This window comes from Terrapene carolina, unplaced genomic scaffold (assembly GCF_002925995.2).
Source record: "Terrapene carolina triunguis isolate 2854851 unplaced genomic scaffold, T_m_triunguis-2.0 Scaffold42, whole genome shotgun sequence".
Lineage (NCBI taxonomy): Eukaryota > Metazoa > Chordata > Testudines > Emydidae > Terrapene > Terrapene triunguis.
The window spans coordinates 7,094,119-7,118,257 of NW_020664393.1; the positions used below are offsets into that span (position 1 = coordinate 7,094,119).

General features: G+C 40.4%; 1 protein-coding gene across 1 annotated transcript in view; it reads left to right on the plus strand.

Annotated features, from left to right (window-relative positions):
• The window catches only part of PDSS2 (decaprenyl diphosphate synthase subunit 2), a 179,183-nt gene that overhangs the window by 105,706 nt on the left and 49,338 nt on the right, over positions 1-24,139 (plus strand). Inside the window, exon 4 of the mRNA XM_024202614.2 lies at positions 23,619-23,693. Coding sequence (XP_024058382.1) covers positions 23,619-23,693 — 75 coding nt within the window. The remainder of the gene's footprint in view (positions 1-23,618; positions 23,694-24,139) is intronic.

A 24,139-nucleotide genomic window follows, 5' to 3' on the forward strand; every position in this document is an offset into this window, starting at 1 on the left:
AAAATAATAAAAAATAGTATTTTTCAATTCACCTCATACAAGTACTGTAGTGCAATCTCTTTATCATGAAAGTGCAGCTTACAAATGTAAATTTTTTGTTACATAACTGCACTCAAAAACAAAACAATGTAAAACTTCAGAGCTTACAAGTCCACTCAGTCCTACTTCTTGTTCAGCCAATCGCTCAGAAAAACAAGTTTATTTACATTTATGGGAAATTATTTACAATGTCCCCTGAAAGTGAGAACAGGCATTCGCATGGGACTTTTGTAGCCAGCATTGCAAGGTATTTACATGCCAGATATGCTAAACATTCGTATGCCCCTTTGTGCTGCGGCCACTATTCCAGAGGACATGCTCCATACTGATGATGCTTGTTTAAAAAAAAAAAAAAAAAGTGTTAATTAGATTTGTTACTGAACTCCTTGGGGGAGAATTTTGCATGTCTCCTGCTCTGTTTTACCCGCATTCTGCCATGTATTTCATGTTATAGCAGTCTCGGATGATGACCTAGAACATGTTGTTCGTTTTAAGAACACTTTCACTACAGATTTGACAAAACACAAAGAAGAGACCAATGTGAGATTTCTAAAGATAGCTACAGCACTTAACCCAAGGTTTAAGAATCTGAAGTGCCTTCCAAAATCTGAGAGGGACTAGGTGTGGCGCACGCTTTCAGAAGTCTTAAAAGAGCAACACTCTGATGTGGAAACTACAGAACCTGAAGCACCAAAAAAGAAAATCAACCTTCTGTTGGTGGCATCTGACTCAGATAATGAAAATGAACGTGTGTCAGTCCTCACTGCTTTGGATCGTTATCGAGCAGAATCCGTCATCGGCGTGGACGCATATCCTCTGGAATGGTGGTTGAAGCATGAAGGGACATGTGAATCTTTAGCGCATCTGGCACGTAAATATCTTGTGATGCCAGCAACAACAGTGCCATGTGAATGCCTGTTCTTACTTTCAGGTGACATTGCAAACAAGAAGCAGGCAGCTTTATCTCCTGCAAATGTAAACCAACTTGTTTGAGTGATTGGCTGAAGAAGAAGTAGGACTGAGAGGACTTGTAGGCTCTAAAGTTTTACATTGTTTTATTTTTGAGTGAAGTTGGGTATTTTTGTACATAATTCTACGTTTGTAAATTCAACTTTCATGATAAAGATATTGCACTACAGTACTTGTATTAGGTGAATTGAAAAATACCATTTCTTCTGTTTTATACAGTGCAAATATTTGTAATAAAAAATAATATAAAGTGAGCGCTGTACACTTTGTAGTCTGTGTTGTAATTGAAATCAATATATTTGAAAATGTAGAAAATATCCACAAATATTTAAATAAATGGCATTCTATTGTTGTTTAACAGTGTGATTAATCGTGCAATTAATCACGATTAATTTTTTTAATCGCTTGAAAGTCCTAGTTCTTTGCAAGAAAAAGTAAAAGCGATGGTATTGTTCTTTGTGGCAGTTAGTAGCTAAGTAAATTGGCTTATAGAAAAAGAAACATGGAATATATTGTAAACAATACTGACCATGATAAGACTACAAGCTCTATCTAGGCATGTATATTTCTTTCAGTAATTAAAACTGTTGTATGCATTGTAATTTAAACTTAAGCATGTTAGTTTAATTTAAACCATTACTACTGAACTAATTTTATTGTGCTGTTAGATTCTTGTCTGAGCTTCTGTATGATGCGTTTATCTCTGTACTTCTCTCGGGGCTTACAATTAGATGTAAATTTCTGCAGTCATAATGAAATGCAGAGCTATTTTATAATTGCCAAGGGTAAAATTAGCAAAGTCAATTATTTTCCCTTAGGCTTTTCCCTGTAGATATTAAAAGGCTGCAAGGTAATTGCCTTAGGTAACACTTTGATTTTTAAATAACATTAGGTATAGGAATTGTTGTTAATCCTGTAGTAATTTTCCCCCTCTTGCTACTGTTGTAGCATATCACTGTAGTGATGTTAACAAGATTCAGGACTAAAGGAGGGAAGTCCTTGAAATGTTATTTTTAACTAATGCTCATGCTTCTCATTCACACGTTTTCAAGTGTTGTGATGCAGAAGAGTCATTTAAATCTTTTTTTACCACTTCAGGGTACAAGAACCTTGAACTAAAGATATCTTGAAATGCCAGCTATGAAGCCATAAATTGCATGACCTCCTCCAAGACAGATTGCACTGTGCTGCGTTAATGTAAAACATCATTGTCCATCACAATGATGGGGCCAAGCCAGGGTCATCTAAATTCTTGTTGTTTGAGCATGCAAACATACAGAATAACTTGAAAAGTATTAGGAAATGGAAGGAAGCATTATTATCAGGCCGTATTTAGGGTTTTTTTAGACTTTTTCATAATTGATATAGACTGTAACGATTAAAATAAAATGCTACAGGACGGTCACAACTTCATTATTTTTGTCATTAAGGCATAATTCTTAGTTGGTTCATCTAATAAAAATGATTAACATGATAAATATTTAATTACATCTTTACCATTGTATAGAACTGCATGTGCATCTGATCAGACCATGGCATATGTACAGTTCTTGAATGCAGTCATTGTTGGGTCTGTGGCAAGGCACCTTCTCCGTCTCTCCAGCCTCCACTGCTTTTAGCCTTGGTGAGACAGGCTTGGGTAAAACAGTCGCTCTTGGTTGCACAGGGGAAGTCTGTTCCTTCTCTCCACCAGTCTTTGGGGCTTGTTTTTCTCCCTTATGGGAGGGAATGCACCCTCCCCACCTGGTGAGGCTCGCTGTTCCTAACCTACTGGCAGCATGACTTCTTCTCTCTCTCCCCCTCTTCTCCCAACAGGGGAGGGTTTAAAAAGGTCTCAAGCAGCCCTTAGTTGGAATCAGCTGATCCTAATTGACCTCAGGTAACTCCCTCTCAGATGATCCTAATTGATTCTCTGGTAACCCCTTCTCAGCTGGTAGGGAGGAGGGCCTTTTAACCTTCTGGGACTGTTTTTTACCCTCCTCTGCCCACCCTTGCAGCCGTCTGTCCTGAGTTTATCACAGGTATCATTATTTAACTCGTATCACTTTCTGGGATTTAAAAATATATGTACTCCACGTAAGGAGTGGTTTCTCTTGGCCTTTAACATCGGATATGCTTTTTGTTATGGGAGTATATCCTGCAACTGTAGGGAGATGGACTCTGATCTCTGTCAGTTGTCCTATTATGTTTAATGTCAGCATGTAGTACCTCTTGTGTTTAAAAAACAAAAAACTGACTAACTGTGAATGGTACTTCATGGATTGTTAGATGGGCTATGGATTAGTACATTAATAGAAACTCTCTACATGAATTTTGGTAATATATGCATCTTGATTTCACAAAAGTTTCAAAGTTTTCAGAGAATGCATTAGAATTGCTCATTCAAGAACATTTTAAAATGTTAACTCTCTTGTGTACCCAAAGATGAAATGCCCACAATTTCACTTATGACAGAATATATTTTTCACATCATAATAATAAAGTCTAGCTCTTAGGTTGCATTTTTCATCAGCAGATCTCAAAGTGTTCTACAAAAGAGGTCAGTATCTTGGTACCAGACCTGTGTAATTCTGCAATCATTTAAACTGCATGAAAATCTGAAATACATGTGACATTTGTATGATAGATGAGCAGGAATAGATGTAGAGAAGCTCATGCTGTAAGGGGAGTATCATAGAGAAGTCAATGGAAACCTGTTTCAGTATTAGGGCTGCAGCCATTAGAGCTCGGATACCACCGTGATGATTGTGATATAAATGCCTACGTAGATAGAGGGTGCAATGAAGATATACACATTCCAGTCATCTGAGGGTACTGATACACAAGTCTGTGAGAGGACAGATTGATGCATATAAATGTAACATAAACTGCTCAGATGTAGAATTATATTGTACATATTATGAGGCACAAATAATGTGCTAAAATAATCTGTAAACATCAGTCATGTGTCAGTAGTTGGTTTTAGTCAAAGGGCCACTTGGACTACATGTTATATCATTGTTCTCCAGGGTCCTGTTGACGGAGGACTTAAGGATGATCCCCCGCAATTTTTCTCCACTTTAATTTCATGACCCCTTGTATGGATGACTGGACTGTACTTTGAAGCACTTCCCACAACCCGCTATGTGAAATGCTAGGAATTTGAACCGAGGACTCCTGCCTGTCAGTGCAGAGCTCTACCACAAGACCACATTATAGATCATTGTTATATTAAGCATTAGTTGTTTATAAATAAACAGTGGCACAGATGTACTACTTATATAGTCGTTGCATTTCCTTATGTTAACTTTATGTATTCCTGAAGGCATAAATATGTTGTTTACAAAATAGTTCTTGTGTTTGCGTAAATGTTACCAGTTTATTCATGTAAATCTTTCCTTTGCACAGAAACTAATGCACATTGTGATTCATTAAAGAAACTGCTTATCTATGTTTTAGTATTGTGTAAACATCAGTCATGGGTCTATAGTCAAGGTTGTGTTGAGTTTTATACTTAACGAGGGAATTCAAGTACTTTGTTACATATGAATAAGAGAGTGCTTTCTTCCCAAAATTGAGTAAAGAATTACTTTTTGAGAATTTACAAGTAAATAAGTTAATTAGTTTTGAGTTGAAAATAATATTAAAATGGATGCTTTAGGAACTTTAGCACCCTTGGTCAGACCATCTTTTCCTGAATGATCGTCATAAAACCCCCCCCCACAAAACCCTTAAACCTCCCATATAGGTAAAACTCACTGACTGTTGGCTGCATTTGAAGAAAAAAAAAATTAGGATCAGTGTTCATTTTTTCCTTTACTATTCATAGCTGAACATTTCTTCAGGAGAGGTTGAAAAATTTCTGTAGAGAATTCCATGAAGTATTTCCCTCTCTCAAATGGCTGCTTTCTACTGCCATCTCAGTGTGAGTGAGGCTACAGGACTGCCATAGGCAGACACCTCCTCGGGGGGCCAGGGAGGTGCAGAGAATTGTGACAGTCAGAAGCTGAGTTAAAGGAGCTTGTTACTGGTGGTTCTCAACATAAAAGGTAAAATAATTTAAAAAAATATGTAGAGTGATACTACATATCTTCAAATTATTAGAAATATCGTATGTTAACATTCTCTTGGGATTTCTTGTTTGTGTGTAAAATTTTAAATTTAAAAAAAAAACAAGGAAATTCTCAGATAAAAACTACATTAAACTTGGCTTAAGATTGAATATATTCTAAATTAACAGTATCAGTTCAAGAAAGGGATTTGGGCATCATTGTACATAGCTCAGCGAAGGCCTCTACTGAATGTGCAGCTGCAGTCCAAAATCAAACAAGATGTTAGGATGCATAAGGAATGGCATGGAAAATATAAAATAATATGTAAAATATTATAGTGCCTTTATATGCACCAGTGGTTCAGTTTCATCTCTAATACAGTGTGCCGTAATAGTCATCTTATCTTGCAGAAGTAGAAGGGGTGCAGGGAAAGGCAATGAAAAGAATTAGAAGCATGAAAAAATTCATACAAAGAGAGATGGAAAAGATTGAAATTACTTATAAAAAGAGGCAAATAAGAGAGGACAAGTATATAAAATAATGAATGTTATAGAGAAGGTAGATCACCTCGCAACACACGAACCAGGGGACAAACTGAAAGGTAGAAAATTCTAAACTGATAAAAGGAAATACTTTTCACGTAATACACAAATAGACTGTGGAGCTCTCTGCTACAGGATGTTATTTGGCCAATTGCTTACAATTATCAGAGAGAGATTGGATGTTAATGTGGGTAACAAGAATATCCAGAGTGATAAAGTTATAACAGTTAATGCAAACAAAGGTTTGGAAGGGATAAAAACCTCATGCTTGCAGGCTTGAACCAATCTCTATTAGGGAGTTGGATAAGACCTTTGTTGGGACAAATTATACTACATCTGCCTTCTGTAGGATTATTGCACCTTGCTTCAGAGGTGCTGATACCATTGGAGGCAGGATAGTGGACAATGGGTTTGATACTGTATAGAAATTCCTATATTTATACATGTCAGTAATTTAAGAGTAAAGTTATCCTAATTATCTCAAAACCAAGCACTACAAATGCAGGAAATCCAGAGTTAGGTTAAACTTAAAAGGCATGCAAAAATGTTAAGGTATGGAAAAGTACAGTTACAGAATACAAACAATGTTGCCTGTGCTCTGTAATGACACCACAAAGAAAGGGAAAAAAACCGAATGTCTTTAAACATGAGTTTAATCAAATCTGGGACTGCAAATGCTATTATGCCATAATAATAGTTGTCATAGTTGTGCGGTCTTACTATGGAATAGAGTTAAGGCTATTTGGGTTACCCTGTGTATTTCCATACCTTGACATTTTCTTATTTATTTAAAAATTTAACTTCCTTAACTCTGAATTTGATGGGTTTGTGATACTTGTTTTTGGGATAACTACAGTATCCCAGGATACACAAATGATTTTTTGTGTCAGATTGATTTGACATAAGAATTTTTTCCTGCCCGGTCTGATCAGTTTGAGTTTAATAATAATAATATATTTCTCTCCAATGAGAGAAGAAACTCTGTTGAAATGGTGAGATGAAACAGTTTAAGTGGGTGAAACAGATACTTTATATCCTTTTGTAAAAGCATTTAAGTATTTCACACAAGATTTTTTTTTTTTTAAATATGTGTAGGGGGAGAAGAGTTTATCTGCTGGAAGTCAGTATTTTTTAATCTGCCCTATTTTTAAAGCATCCTTGTTTAGCCTTTCTGATATCACCAGAGGTGACTTTTCTTATGAAAAGTGGATAAGATTGTAATATTATAGTGGTGAATCTCTAATTAGTACAGTATAGTGGCACCCCCCAGTGTCAATATAGCTGAGTTCATCAGCAGTTTCATAATTTGCCTCTATTTTCAAGTTATTCAGCCCTAAATAATCATTGTTGGCAAAAGCTTGCCAGATAACGTTTTAGCATGAGATTTTTTTATGTATACATTTTACATTTTTTCCATTTTAATTTAATTATTTATAACTGACAGTAGTGTTAAAAATAAGTACAAGCAAAATCCAATTACTTGAATGGCTCAGGATATGTACCTGAAATTTGGAAAATTAGAATTTTTGAAAAACAGAATTGTAAATTTAAAGGACACTTCTGATTTTCTGGCAATAAGAGTTCATATCATCACATTTACATTTAGTTGTATTCATGTGGTTTGGGTTTGAGTAATTTTTTTATGTCTGTATGTGTATAGTTCGTGCATAAGATATGTAGACAAACCACTGCTATAGGAATGGTATTCATTTGGGAATTTTCAGTGTATTAGTCTCCTAAAGTTGCTTAAAATATTTTGAGATTAGTGATACTTTGCTTAGTGAAGATTACTTTCTATAATAAGACTCTCCCCCTTATTTAGGTCTGGATCATGCAATTTGGGAATAGGTGCATATTAGGGGCAATGCAGAAACATGCTTGAACTAAAGGCATTGGAGAATCCAGAATGCCTTCTGGAGCTCCTTGTGCACTGGGTGAGCATGCTCAAGAGATGCAGTATCCTCCTTAAAAAGAACAGGAGTACTTGTGGCACCTTAGAGACTAACAAATTTATTTGAGCATAAGCTTTCGTGGGCTACAGCTAGGGTGACCAGATGCTAAGTGGAAAATATCGGGACCGCCACGGGGGGGCACCCTTTTAATTGTTACACTCACCCGTCCGAGTCTTCGGCGGCAATTCGACGGAGGGTCCTTCAATCACTGATGGTCTTCAGCAGCAATTTGGGCGGCGGGTAATAAACCTTGCACCAAAGGCAGAAGCATCCGCTGCCGAAGACCGTCGGCGACTGAAGGACCCTCCGCCGAATTGCTGCCGAAAACCCGGACGGGTGAGTGTAAAAAAACAAACAAACAAAAAAACACCCAAAACAAAATATCGGGACAAATGGCGTCCCGACTGTACTTCGGTCGGGACGCGGGACAAACTCCTCAAAATCGGGACAGTCCCGATTTTATCGGGACGTCTGGTCACCCTAGCTACAGCCCACTTCATTGGATGCATAGAATGGAACATGTACTAAGGAGATATATATATATATACACATACAGAGAACATGAAAAGGTGGGAGTTGTCCTACTAACTCTAAGAGGCTATTTAATTAAGAGAAAAAACTTTTGTAGTGATAATCAAGTATCCTCCCTGTCACCCCTGCATCGGTGCTCCAGTTTGCTGGCTGTCACATACGTGAGGCAGAACCATAGTTGTGCCTACTCTCCACACTTTCTTGTCCCTGGGTGAGTATCTAGGAAGCAGTCCCTAGTTTCCCATGAGTAGAGGGACTGAAATTCTGACCTGCCCTTTACATGAAAGGAGCAAGGAGGAGGCAACTGCTTATTTCTATTCATCCTCCCACCCCACCCCATACAATATGTAAGGGCTAGACAGAATCGAGCCCTAAACATTTGTTGTATGAAAAAAGTTCCTTTATATAGAAAGTTTCTTATGTGCACTCACTGCCCTAAGAAGAATTTTGGAGGAAATCCCAAGGTTAAGTAGACAATCCATTTTTCTTTGGAAAAACAGATGATGATTAACCAGTATTTTCTACTATTTTTTGTACACTTGCAACACATCCTTAATCAGAACTAGCCTCTAGGACTATTCTCAAGTTGAAGTGCAAAAGCTGAATTATTAGAGGTGGTCTCCTTTCTGACTGGTCAGTGAAAGAGCTCCTTTGGGTTGCCATGAAGAACAGTTCAGCTGTGTAACTACTTGGCTCTCCCTTGGAGCCTCATCAGCTCAGTCTACATGTAAATCTGCTCTTTAACCCTCAGAGTATCCTGTTGTGCCTCTGCTGTTTTGAATTCCTGTATTTCATGTTAAAATGTAAGAAATTTTGTAGTAGTCTCAGTCAGAAGTTTGTTGTGATAATGTAGCTCCCACTGCATTGGAAGACGTCAGTTTTCCTTGGTTCTTGTCCATGAAACTGGTGAAAATTGAGTTTAGATTTTGGTCTCTTTTTCTCTCCTCATGCTTTTCTATGAAAAATTAGCCAATGGATTCAAATACAGCTCTACCTCGATATAACACTGTCCTCGGGAGCCAAAAAATCTTACCACGTTATAGGTGAACCCGCGTTATATCGAACTTGCTTTGATCCACCAGAGTTCGCAGCCCCCCCGGAGCGCTGCTTTACCGTGTTATATCCGAATTCGTCTTATATCGGGTCGCGTTATATCGTGGTAGAGATGTAATACAAAAGCTGTTGTATCGTGTCCTTTATGGACAAGTGTGGCTGCAGTATCTGGTGCCTTGAAGCAGAATGCTCTGCTGTGGAATGTGGAAAGATCATGAGTGAGACCACTATGAAATCTGTCATAGATGTCGCTCTGAATTCTTGGGTTCAAGATGGAAGCACTCCTTCCCACAATTACCCTGCAAAATCATCCTGAAGGCTTCTAATGCTTTGGTTGAAAGCCAGCAAGTATAAAGTCCTGGGCACTGAGACTACATCAGCGGTGTCTGATCATCTAGCAAATTAGTCTCTTGACATCCTTGCAGGAGATATCCTGCAAGATTTGATGCATTGTTACTAGAATACAAGTATCTTTTCACTATTCTAGTGGTCTGTAATAAGTCTAATAGTTGAATAGCTGCTCTGAATTTTCTCATTGAAAGGCCTGCTTGTTCCCTTAACTTGCATCTGAATCTGCCCTCTACTCTGAAGCACACAGTTGAGACCTTGTGCGTGGACATAGACCAGATCTTCAATATTTCTTGCTTTCCTCATGAACTGAGCAGCCATCTTTCAACCAAATCTTAGTCATATCAAAGGCACAACAGAGCCAGGTCCTGGTGGCAGCAGTCCTTGGAGCCCTCGGAGCAATGGAAGTGCCTACTCAAGACACACATTGTGTACTTTAATTCCTCACTGCTGGTCTCTGCTGCTGCTGCCATCAACATAACCCACACTTGTGGCCTTGATGTATCTAGTCCCAACGCATAGTCAGGCCACTGTGATCCTTCTATCATTGGTACTAATACAGCAACCTGCCATCTTTAACTTGAATGAAAGGGATGGTCTGCAAGATGATATTTAAGAGTGATATCTGTACATACAAGAGAAAGGAGGGCTCTTCAGAGGCCACCTATATCAGCATCAGTGAAGAAGAATCAAGAGTTTAATTCAGAGGAACCAACTTTCATCGCACTTTGGGAGTATAGTTAAAAATCATCCAGGACCTGAAGACAGACACATTACCTGGTGAACGGTTGCCTCTGAAGCTGAGATAGCAGTGCCCAACCACCCTACTCTGGACCAGCTGAAGGTGTGGCAGAATTCATGTCGTTTGGTGGTAATGATGTAGTTCTTACTACCCTTTCCACAACATTTCGGTGGCTGAAACAAGAGCGGCTGGACTAATGGTGAAGAGCTACATGCCTCTGAGACAAAGATGTCTCTGGAAGTAGGTTTTACCAGTTGGTAATGCTTGCAGCCTTCTCTGGTAGCTACGCAGCCTTCATTGTCAAATATAAATTCAGGTTGTGGAAGAAAGGCCCATACATAGGGGGTTTTTTTCTCTCCAGAGAGAGAAAAGACTAGTTCAGAAATTTACTTCTGAAGGTCTGAGACATATAAAAGATAGGTGCCCTTGAGATTGATAATACTCTAACAAGAACAGCTTCCTAGGGTGTTGGTCCTTGCCAGAGTATGGATGCTTTCATTAGGCCTTCAAATGGATGTTCAAAAGAAGCTTAAGGATTTGCCTCATAACAAAAGTAACCTCTTTGTAGAAAGCATGGGGTTTTTTTTAAGAGGAAAGACATTAGAAGAAAACATTTCCTTAGTGTGGAACTGAAATAGTTTATCTGACATGAGATGAGCATTCAGTGAGACAGGGTTTGATCTCTGCACCTTACTGAAATGTGGCATGGAATTCTGTGCAGCCCTGCCTCATTCGACACCTACATAAAGCAGGTATTGCCACATTGTCTAGCACACAGCAAAATTTCACAATCTGCATGTTCAATACATCCCTTTCTCTTTATAATCATGAGGAATCATTATCAGAACAGTCTTGGAACTACATAACAGCTGCACATGCATGAATTACAATTTTTAAAACATAACCATAGAATCAAAATGTAACTTCACCAAGATAGAATAAATTCAGGGCTGGAAGGGACCTTTAGAGGGTAACCAGTCCCCATGGTGAGGCAGAACCAAGTACACCCAGACCATTCCTGACAGTTTTTTTTGTCTAACATGTTCTTCAAAACCTCCAGTGATGGGGATTCCACAACCTCTCTTACAAGCCTATTCCAGTGCTTAATTATTCATATCATTAGAAAGAGTTTCCTAATATCCAACCTAAATCTCCCTTTTTGAAGATTAAGCCAATTACTACTTGTCCTCTTTATAAGAGCCCTTTAACATATTTGAGACTGTTATTGGGTCACCCCTCAGTCTTCTTTTTCTCAAGACTAAACAGGCCCAGTTTTTAACCTTTCCTCATAGGTCAGGTTTTCTAAATGGTTTGTAAATTTTGTTGCTCTCCTCTGCACATTCTACAATTTATCCACATCTTTCCTAAAGTATGTTGCCCAGAATTGGATCCAGTGCTCCAGCTGAGGCCTCACCAGGGCTGAGTAGAGCAGAACAATTACCTCCCATCTTACATATGACACTCCTGTTACTACATCCCAGAATGATAGATGCCAAAAGGCGATTTGCCTCACTGAGGAATATGTGCATGCCAAATTTCCTCTTTCTACCTTGAACTGCTGAGGAGCTAGACTTGTTTCAAAAAGTCTAGATTTTTTAAAATATAATGGAAAAAATATGTAGGCGGGGGTTGAATAAGGGTAGGACTTTTATTCTTTTTTTTTTTTTTGCTTGAAGAACAATTTTCCCAAAACAATTTCACTGTCCAAAGTAGTGGAAAACCTGGAAAGTTCATCCAGAAAGGTGACAATTTTAAAAATGTGAGCAACTTTGAAAAAGAATTCTTTAAAAAGGAAAATCCTTAAGCAACTATAGCTATAGAGGGCACAGTGAGCCTGCTTTCAGTAGTAGAGAGAACCTGTTCTGTTTTTATTTAAACATTACAGTACAATATTATAATCTCAAACAATATAGCATTGTGCACGAGAACTAGAATTAGAATTGATCATAAACAACTTAGATCCAAGTTTTTGTGAATGAAATGTAAAAAGTAAACAGAGCATAAATGGTGAAAAGTTAAATTATATTTTTGTAATTTAAAATGAATTACAGCACGAATGAATCCTTTTTTTTTTTTTTTTTTTTTTTTTTAAAGAGAGATTTCTGTCTGGATGGCTTAGCTCCCCGCTTCTCCCCCCTCAAGGACCTGGCTATTATTATAAGGGAGCAGATTTCCTCCCACCCAGTATGTACACTGAAACTAACTTGTCCCTAGAGAGTATTTTACCTTTGCCTACTGCATTGTAGCCCTGCTTTTTTGTATTGCGGAAAAAGACTAATAAATCTGTGTATGATTAATGCTGTCAGTACTGCAGATGTATGTACGCACAGTCAGCTGTGGTCCTTCTCAAACAGCTGCTAATACTACTAGGAAAGTTTAAAATGTGTGTGCCCCCTAAATAGAGTGATAGATTGCATATCCTGTCTTCCTGCGTTGTAGTAAAACTAGTCTTAAAAATAACCTTTGCTGGGTTCAAATTTTTAGGGAAGGGAACTATAAATTGGGATTGGCTTCAGATGTAATGATATACTGTGGTGTAGAGAGAAAAAATTACAGTAAATGTTTAGAACAACATAAATGTTTAGTTTTTTTTAATAAATAAGATTTGACACATTTGGCATCTACCTGATTTACAAGGAGGCTGGGGCGTTAATGGATTGACTTCAGCTGATACTTAATATTTGTGTTTTGTGATTTATCAGCATTTCATTTTTAGTCAGGGATCTGATCACTGCTACTCATGGTACATTAGAGTGGGCTGCTGATTTTCTAGTTTAACAAACATCTGCAGCTCTGTTTAGTCGATTCCATCTGTCAGATGCTAAATGACAGTACTCCTGAATCACATTTATTGATACAGGCACAGTCTACACAGAAAAGTTAACACCACTTAGAGATATCATCTGTGTCAACTCAGGGCTGACCAGCTTTGACTAATTTAATCCACAAATCAATTTGTGGACATCATAGCCTAGCTTCATGTCTGCCTGAATGTAAACAGTGGGGTGATTGGGGGGTATTTTTGTGAGTGTTTCCTCTTCCTTCTCTTGCACTGTTTGAATTTCCTGCAGCTGTGTAGCTTGGGGCCCTGTAATCGTGGAACCTTTTCGTTCACCACTTTATCTCAGTAAGATGAGCATTGAAATATAATTATCCCTTCCAAAAGGATCAGGCTGAAGGAGTCATGCACTATTTCATGATTGCTAACCGTAGTCCCATTCATCATTATCTGGTTGAGTGGTCCATTGCAAGGGTCTGCTATATGAGATCTGCAAATATGTTAGTACATTAGTTTCCACTGCTTAGGGAGCCCTATGGGGTGGGGGTTGGGGGAGTCTGTAGTGCTGCAGTAAAACGACTAAGGCCTGGCCTACACTACAGTTAGGTTGATGTAAGTTGTGCATGTGTCTACCCTCAAAGTTGTCTCCCGCCAACATAAGTGCCCCGTTATGGAGACTCAGTAACACCGCTTCCCCAAATGATATTGAGCCACACTTGACCTGCCGTGGTCAACGCAGTGCGAAGATAGACACTACATGATCTATGTCAACCCTAATAATCCTCCAAGAGCTGTCCCCCACAGTGCCTGACACTGATCACTGCATTGACAATTGTGAAAGCCACTACCCGGGGGCCAAAGAAACTAGAAGCCACTTATTTTTGAAATCCCTTTTCCTGATTGCCCGGCTTGGGGAGCACACCTATCAGCTTTCCCTTGTTGTGTGCAACTGCCCAACTGACCTTGCCTGCTATGTGCTCCAGATGTGCTCCAGCCTGGAGGTACTGGATCTCTTGGGCCTGTGGGGAAAAGAGACTGTGCAGGCACAGCTACAAAGTAGTCCTAGAAACGTGGACATGTACAAAGATTGCGATGGGGATGCAGGCAAAGGGATATGATAGGGATCAGCAGCAGTGCTGCAGGGAAGGAGAGCAGGCATACCAGAAGGCCAGGGAGGCCAACAGTTGATCTGGTGCCAAGCTGCAGACCTCCTGCTTTTACAACAAGCTGCATGCCATGCTTGGCAAAGATCTCACCAACCCCACAGAGCACCATGGATACCTCCCAGAGCCTGAAACACAGGCCTCTGCCATGAACAGCGGGGAGGAGGGAAGACACATAACTGGGAGGGTCCAGCTATGATGTGAGTCAGGATCTGTTTGAGACTCCACCACAGTCTGGTCAGTCCTGGCAGCCAAGCAAGGGCAAGCCCAATGCAGGGAAAGGAATCTCAGGTCAGAGTGTGAATGGATTTCCCAATCCAATGTTTAAATGTACAGCTGGCACCCAACCCCAATGTAACAGGACCCAGATATCGACTTTTCATTAATTCCCTTGCACTAATAGAAGTAGTGGTACAACAAACAGAGGTAGCGTTGTCATTTGCTTTTCATTCACTTGTAGAGTTAGCCAGGGTGGCCATCCAGAGCAGTGTATGTACATAGGGATGTCCCTTGAATCTTCCTGAGAGATCTTGATGAAATTTTCATGGAGGTGCTCTGCAATACCTTACTGAATGGGGGAAGCAACCTAGTGACAAATGATGTGGAAAAAGTCGAAGTACTCAGTGGTTTGGGTTTTTTTGCCTCGGTCTTTACAGACAAGGTCAGCTTCCAGACTGCTGCACTGGGCAGCAGAGTATGGGGAGGAGGTGAGCAGCCCTCTGTGGTTAAAGAACAGGTTAAGGACTATTTAGAAAAGCTGGACATGTACAAGTCATAGAATCATAGACTATCAGGGTTGTAAGGGACCTCAGGAGGTCATCTAGTCCAACCCTCTTCTCAATGCAGGACCAATCCCCAACTGTGAGTCCATGCAGCTCGATCTAATGCATCCAAGGGTTCTGAGAGAGTTGGCTGATGTGATTGCAGAGCCACTGGCCATTATCTTTGAAAACTCGTGGCAATCGGGGGAGGTCCTGGATGATTGGAAAAAGGCAAATATAGTGCCCATCTTTAAAAAAGTGAAGGAGGAGAATCCGAGGAACTACAGACTGGTCAGCCTCACCTCGGTCCCTGGAAAAATCATGGAGCAGATCCTCAAGGAATCCATTTTGAAGCACTTGGAGGAGAGAAAGGTGATCAGGAACAGTCAACATGGATTCACCAAAGGCAAGTCATGCCTGACCAACCTGATTGCCTTCTATGATGAGATAACTGGCTCTGTGGATATGGGGAAAGCGGTGGACGTGATATACCTTGACTTTAGCTTTTGATACAGTCTCCCACAGTATTCTTGCCAGCAAGTTAAAAAAGTATGGATTGGATGAATGGACTACAAGGTGGATAGAAAGCTGGCTAGATCGTTGAGCTCAACGGGTAGTGATCAACGACTTGGTGTCTAGTTGGCAGCCGGTATCAAGTGGAGTGCCCCTGGGGCCAGTTTTGTTCAACATCTTCATTAAAGATTTGGATGATGGGATGGATTGCACCCTCAGCAAGTTCGTGAATGACAGTAAGCTGGGGGGAGAGGTACATACACTGTAGGGTAGGGATAGGGTCCAGAATAACCTAGACAAATTGGAGGACTGGGCTAAAAGAAATCTGATGAGGTTCAACAAGGACAAGTGCAAAGTCCTGCACTTAGGATGGAAGAATCCCATGCACTGCTACAGGTTGGGAACCAACTGGCTAAGCAGCAGTTCTGCAGAAAAGGATCTGGGATTACAGTGGACGAGAAGCTGGATATGAGTCAACAGTGCGCCCTTGTTGCCAAGAAGGCTAAAGGCATATTGGGCTGCATTAGTAGGAGCATTGCCAGCAGATCAAGGGAAGTGATTATTCCCCTCTATTCGGCACAGAAGCTGGTCCAATAGAAGGTATTACCTCACCCAACTTGTGTCTCTAATATCCTGGGACTAACACAGCTACAACACCATTGAATATAATATGGAACACAGATATTACAAGATTAATGCATGCAGCAACTCACAAGCATTCAATATGGTCTAAATGCTTTCTTATAATTCTAATACTTATTTTTATCAATCTTAACTCTCAAATGAGCCAGACAGATTCGAGCTATGCATCTGTTAGTGTTCAATTGAGACATGGGGACCTTGGCAGGAGGTGACACCTGGTCTGCCAGCATCACAGCGGTCTTGAGAGCTCCCCCCTCAACACCAATGGAATGCCAGACCATGATAAGGAGGAGAAAGAAGAGGACACAGATGGATATGTTCAGAGAGATCCTGCAAGCCAGTGCTGCATTGGACCGTGAACAGAGGACCTGGAGGGTGAATATTGCAGACATTATGGATAGGAAAAGAGCAGACAGGAGAAAAGCCCAGGAGTCAGAGAGGAAGATGCATCAGGACATAATAGGGCATCTCTAGCAGCAAATACAAATGCTACGGACTCCTGTTGACCTACAGGTTCAATAATCATGGGCTTGGCATTCTTTGCAGTCAATGGAGAACTCCATTTTAGTACCTCCTTACACCCTTCAACATTCCACATGGCATCGTGGCCACATCCCTTGCCCTACCATTCCATGCTGGGAGACAATAAAGAGAACCAGTTTTGCATACACTGACCTGTGAGAGCCACAGCTGCTGTATGTTTAGCCAAAATGAACTGAAATGGACATGAAATTGGAGGACTGGGCCAAAAGAAATCTGATGATGTTCTTTCCCCTTGTTCAGTTCTGTTCTGTTAATTTATTTCAGAAGTTTTTGTTGTATTTAATTGCACATTTTGCACTGGTTTTGGTAGGCAATAAAAATCTATTTTTGGTAAATAATTCATCTTTATTATTTCACAACATATGCAGCAGAATGTGTAGCACTCCTAAAGCACCCACTACTTGTTTTACAGGGCAGCAGAACTCAGGATTAGTGACAAACACATATAATAATTATAAATGTACAGCAAGCACCACACAATTCCTAACAGCCCCAAAATTTAGGACCAAATAGAGCACAGTCCACCCCTCCACATGTTCTAGGCTAGTGCCAAAATAGGGATGTGCATGCCATCTATCGCCCCACTGCTGTTTGGAACCCATTGCTGCAAATCCATCCACTATGTCCTGCACATTGCCGAGACACTCAGTCCTGCTTAACAGGAGACAGTTAATGGCCCTGCACACTTGCATGACAACAGCCCCCACCATGGATTTTCCTACTCCAAAATGATTTCCCACTGACTGGTAGCAATCCGGCACTGCAAGTTTTCACAGTGCTATTGCCACTTGCTTCTCCACTGTCAGGGCAACTCTCATTCTGGTGTCCCTGTGCTGGAGGGCTGGAGCAGGCTTGGCACAGAGATCCAGGAAAGTGACCTTTCGCATTAAAAAGTTCTGCAGCCATTGCTTATTGTTCCCAATTTGCATCACGATGTCATCCCACCAGTCAGTGCTCATTTCTTGGACACAGAAGAGGCACTCCACTGTGTGCAGCTGCTCCAGGAACACCAACAACAACCTTGAATTGGTTTTGCTGTGTCCCACAGCAATATCTCCTCCATGAAATTGTCCTGTCCTCCATTGCTGCTGTTTTTCCTGTTATTCTGCAAATACTGGAGGATTGTTTGTCCTGCCTTTGCAGTGTTCATGACAGAAGTGCATAGCTGTGTGGTGTCCATGCTTCTGTCTGAGATAGCGGACAGTGAGAAGTGCTGTATGGTTTTGTGGGATTTGATGAGAACTTGAACCCTTGCTCCCAATGATTCCTTCATGATTTGTTTCTCCCCCATAATGCATTGCCAAAATTTCCCAAAAGACAGTGCGCCGGACTATGATGAGTTGCATACTGGGAAACCTACCCATTATGTATTGCACTGTGCATTGACGCAGGCATTCCTGGTGACCATTCACATCCAGCTACTTAGCACGGAAGGCTATTCGTTTATTTTTTGCATTTGTTTTTGAACTGTTGTCAAAATCAGTTAATCCAATTTCACTTCCAGTTTTTTAATGTTGCAGTGTTCATGTTTCAAACACTGCAGAGGAATATTTGTTTAAGAGTTGTTTTCATTGGCATTTTAAGTGTGAAAATATTTCTAAATATAAGTGTTTTGAAAAGTTTAAATTTTGAGTCAAATATCAGTTGAAGTCTCTCTCTAATTTTGGCCATTTAAAGGTTCCTAACGATCTTAAGTGATAGTGTAGACATAATCTATGTCAGTATAATTTATGTCACTTAGGGATGTGAATAAGCCACCCCTGAGCGACATTAAATTACACCAGCCTAAGCGCCAGTGTCAGTGTGGACAGCGCTATGTCAGTGGGAAGCTCTCCCGCTGACATAGCTACTACTGCTGCTCGCTGGGGGTGGATTAATTAAGCCAACAGAAGAGCTCTCTCCCATCCACTTAGAGTGGCTACACTATAGAGCAGGGGTAGGCAACCCATGGCACGCAAGCTGATTTTCGGTGGCACTCACACTGCCTGGGTCCTGGACACTGGTCCTGGGGTCTCTGCATTTTAATTTAATTTTAAATAAAGCCTCTTAAACATTTTAAAAACCTTATTTACTTTACATACAACAATAGTTTAGATATATATTAAAGACTTATAGAAAGAGGCCTTCCAAAAACGTTAAAACTTATTACTGGCACGTGAAACCTTAAATCAGAGTGAATAAATGGAGACTCAGCACACCACTTCTGAAAGGTTGCCAACCCCTGCTATAGGAACAGACACCACAGTATAAATAAGCAATGGCCACGTTAACACCACCCTATACCGAAAACCCACCGACCGCTACACCTACCTTCATGCCTCCAGTTTCCACCCCGGACACACCACACGATCCATTGTCTACATCCAAGCGCTGAGGTACAACCGCATCTGCTCCAACCCCTCAGACAGAGACCAACACCTACCTTCTTCACCAAGCATTCTCAAAACTACGATACCCACACAAGGAAATAAAGATACAAATCAACAGAGCCAGATGTGTACCCAGAAGCCTCTTGCTACAAGACAGGCCCAAAAAAGAAACCAACAGAACTCCACTGGCCATCACCTACAGTCCTCAGCTTAAACCTCTCCAACGCATCATCAATGATCTACAACCCATCCTGGACAATGATCCCTCACTTTCACAGACCTTGGGAGGCAGGCCAGTCCTCGCCCACAGACAACCCGCCAACCTTAAGCATATTCTCACCAGCAACCACGCACCGCACCATAACAACTCTAACTCAGGAACCAACCCATGCAACAAACCTCGATGCCAACTCTGCCCACATATCTACACCAGCAACACCATGACAGGACCTAACCAGATCAGCTACAACATCACCCGCTCATTCACCTGCACGTCCACCAATGTTATATATGCCATCATGTGCCAGCAATGCCCCTCTGCTATGTACATTGGCCAACTGGACAGTCACTACGCAAGAGGATAAATGGACACAAGTCAGATATCAGGAATGGCAATATACAAAAACCTGTAGGAGAACACTTCAACCTCCCTGGCCACACACTAGCAGATGTAAAGATAGCCATCTTACAGCAAAAAAACTTCAGGACCAGACTCCAAAGAGAAACTGCTGAGCTCCAGTTCATTTGCAAATTTGACACCATCAGATCAGGATTAAACAAAGACTGTGAATGGCTATCGAACTACAGAAGCAGTTTCTCCTCCCTTGGTGTTCACACCTCAACTGCTAGCAGAGCACCTCACCCTCCCTGATTGAACTAACCTCGTTATCTCCATACTGATTTATATCTGCCTCTGGAAATTTCCATTACTTGCGTCTGATGAAGTGGGCATTCACCCACGAAAGCTTATGTTCCAATACTTCTGTTAGTCTTAAAGGTGCCACAGGACCCTCTGTTGCTTTTTACTTAATTCTAAAACACACAGTTCTAAAACATCCAAAGCTGGGTGAGGGAGGGGCACTAGAAGAAGCTGGCAGCACTGTAGGAAGAAGTTGGGAAAACACCCTGCAGTAAAAAGATGGCACAGATATCTGGAAATAGGAGGAGACGGGTGTGGGGGAGCTTAACAAGCTAGTTATAATGAAATGGGCACCGAGTACTAAGCTCCCTGTTCCTGCTGTTGCCCGACTGGCCCATTGTTCTCCCTCCTAGCAGCCCTTTGATCTTACAGGGATGAGAGAGGAGATGAGGACTCATGCTTTCACCCACCAGGGCATTTGCAGAGAAAAGGCTTGGTGAACACACAAGCACGTTCTTGTTTCCCTCTATTTTCTGGAGGCAGATCACAGGGCTGCTAGGAGAGTTCACATAGCTTGGTGGGGCTCTCAGCAAAGAATTCAGGACCAATTTAATTATGAACAGATTACAAATCTTCCTGGTCAGTGATTCCCACCCTGCAGATGTCACTGCCATATTTGGGATAGGAGTTTTTCATCATCATCTTAGGCTGCTACTCTAGGTTTCTGGAGTGGGGGATTCACACATGCTTCTTTTCTTCCCCCCTCTCCCCAGCTATGTTGGTTAGAACTGGGGAGAGTTTTCCTCAACCTCCATCAGATTTATTAGGTTAAGGGAGGGGTTAAAGGTGCTGTTTCCCCATCCCACCACACTGCCAGTTGAAGTGGGAGGGAGAGCTTTCCATAGCCCCTGTGCTCCTCAAGCTTCTCAGATTAATTGAGGGGCACAAGGACTAACACAGCTGCTTCTCCTTTCCATTCTGCCTTTGGTCTCTGTGGGCTGCTGCTCTTTGAAGCAGGAGCAACCTATTCAGAGAGCTAGTACAGCTGGCCCCATGCCCTGCTCATGGTGGAACCTGCCTAAGAGGGAGCTAAAACATATCAAAGTGAAGACAAATGAGAGGGTCAGGTGTGGACCCCTAAATAGTCAAAGTTAACATACAACTTTCTTCTATCAAAAAAGATGTCAGTGTGTGGAACTAGGCAGTGTGGGCTAGTGGCTAGACCACTGGACTGGGACTCAGGAGACCTGTCTTCTAGTCCTGGCTCTGCCAGTGGCCTGCTGAGTGACATTGGGCAAGTCACTTCACCTCTTTGTGCCTCAATTTCCCCATCATTGAAATAGGGATACTGTTACTTACCTCCTTTGTAAAACATTCTGTAAGAGCTTGATGTTGTTATTTATTTGACTGTTTAAATGCTGTTGACCCTAACTTGTGTTTTCTTTTCTTTAAAACCATTTGGGACACATTTAGAAGCATAACTGGTCTTGTTTTCCATGGCTTTCCCTGCAGCCCAAAGCTCCAGCCCACTGATGTTGCACAGCAGATACTTTTTCAGAGCACAGATTAAGATCTGATGAAGTGACAGTCTTTTAAAGACAAGTGTCCCATCCTGGTCTTGAAAATAAGTTGTCATCCCTGCCAAGGGTCTGTGTGATCTTGCAGGGTTTTTTTTTTTTTTTAAATGTATGGAAATTGAGTGCTTTCAGGGTGGGGGTGAAAGGAGGCAGCGTTTGCGATATTACTAGCATTTAATATCTTTCACCTAATATATAGTAGTGGTTTAAACTGTATTTTATGTATATAATCACCTAGAATTCTATCAATAAAAAAAATACATAATATAAATTGCAAGAAAATTGGGCACAAGTTTTGATAAACATTTTCATGGAGATCATTTTAGTCACTTAAGTCAGCAAAATTGTCATTTGCTAATGGAATTGTTTTTTGGGGGCAGGTGGGGAGAGAAACCCCAAAACAGAATGTTTCATTTGGTCCTGCTCAGTTTAAAGTTTCAGGGGAGCGAGGAAAAGGTCTGGTTATCCACAGCCAGATGCATTGTTAAAAGTTCATACTATCACTTTGACATTTAGAGTAGGACTCAATGTCTTTGTAAATTCCTCTTCGTATTACTAGTATAGGTCTATGAGCTCAGACTGTTTCACAAACCATAACATTTTTTAGTGAGTGATTGATCTGTATTATGTGTCCCAGCCATCAGAAGAATCTTGGGATGTTGCTTGTATAAACTGTAATACAATCTGATGCTGGGCATTTGGTTACAGACTTTCATAGACCTATTGGCGATACTCAATCCTCCTGGATTTGGGAATAGGGCTTATCTGATACCTTCAAAAAAAGCCCCTCATTTTCTCTGTTCCCCACTTAAATAACTCAACACATCTGGTAACACTGTAGGATCATTGTCCTTTCAGTTCCTCTGCAGCTCATATTGCTACAATATTTCTTAAGTATCTGGTTACCTAAATGGCAACATGATTTTTTTTTTTAAGAGACTGTTTTTATAGGTCTTACAAATTAACCCATATGCATCACAAGAAGAGAAAAAAGAGCCGCTAATGAGCACCATTTCTAAAGTTATCTCTCTCTCCCTCTCCCTCTCTCTCTCTCTCTCTCTGTAGGCATATGTATCAGAATTAGTGTTTAAAAAAGCTTTGTTGCAAATACTTAAAGCTAGCATCAGAATGTGTTTTTATTAGCAAATAAAGCAAGCCTCAACATTGAAATTTCTGTTTGGGGCTTTATCATTTAGCTTAATGTCTTCAATTACAAGAATGATACAAGCTGAAACAAAATCCTTTAATTCAATAAGAACTAGACTGAATTTTAGGAAGCAAAGAGGGGAATCAGATATAGAATCATACACATAGGAAATTAAACGTTCAAGAAATTAAAACTTTGTGAGCACAACTAAAGGGATAGCCTTAAGGTGTGCTCATTTGAAATGGCTGCATTTAATTTTACAGTAAATCCCAGTATTTTGTTCCAATTAAGACCGTTCATGCACACAGTTCTAAATTGTACAGTAGTTCCAGTGAGACTATGGACTGCTTGTTTTACATTCTGGATCAAGTTCAGATTTTTAGGCTTCGCTTGAATGAAATAAAAAGTCTGAAGCCTGAAGATAATACAGATTGATAAATCTGATTTAAACATTCCTGTGTTGCAGACTGTTTCACTCTGAGTACAGCTGACCCTTAGGCCATGCACTAAATACATCCACAGAGCATTCCCAGTACACTCAAATACCAAATGATCATATTTGAAAGGTTAGCTTTCGATGGATTCTGACTTTTTCTGTATTATCAGTGAAGATTAGAATTTTAGCAGCTCCCAGTGAGGTGTATAGTGAAATATCTACTTGGCAGCAAAAAAACCCAAGAAACCCAGATGGGATTATTGTCTCATATTCATGAACTGGGATTTAGGAGTACTGTGTATATCCTTGTGAGGATATACTTTATAGTTCACACTCTTAGGAAAATAAATATTACTTGGTTCTCATTTGTATTAACTTAAAGCTTTGATATAAAGAGAAAGGACTTTGCTCGAGGTTCCAGTATGGAGATTTGGATCTGGTTTCTTCCTCATTAGGTGGCAAAAAATAATCTTGCCAGAATCTCTTCTGGTAGCCCATGCAGTCTTTCGAAGCCATGATCCTGCAAGGAATGTTAGTGAGGCTTCTAGGCACTCTGTTGACAATCAGGTAATTGATCATATTTAAAAAATAATGTTGGGGTGTTTTTTGTTTTGTTTTCCAGGTTGTGGAGCTCATATCAAGTGCAATTGGTGACTTAGTGCAAGGAATATACTATGACAGTTCTAACTTATCAGCGGTAAGACTTTTAAGTCCTTACACTTTACTCCAGTGGTTTGTTTTAAATAAATGTGTGACAACAGTAAATAGCATGATGACTTTTTTGTTTGTTTAAAGGGAAGGGGGGAAAGGACTAATTACAGTCCCAGCAAGCTTCAGAAATACTTTTAGTATAGCACCTCAATTCTCCCATAATGGGTGATGGGCACCACTAGAAATGCTTAGAGAGATTCTGTAATTTTTAATTAGTAAACAAACAAAATTGCAGTTACCATGGACACTATACATACCTCAGTCAGTAATGCTGCTAGTAAGGGTTCTGTTAAAACAATCACATAGGAATACCTGAAAATAGTGGACTGGAAACATATATTCATTAGTATTAAAAGATTTAAAAAATGGGGACCAACATGTCTGTGAACTGGTGGATAAATACATTGTATATGTAGATTTTGCTAGGTCACG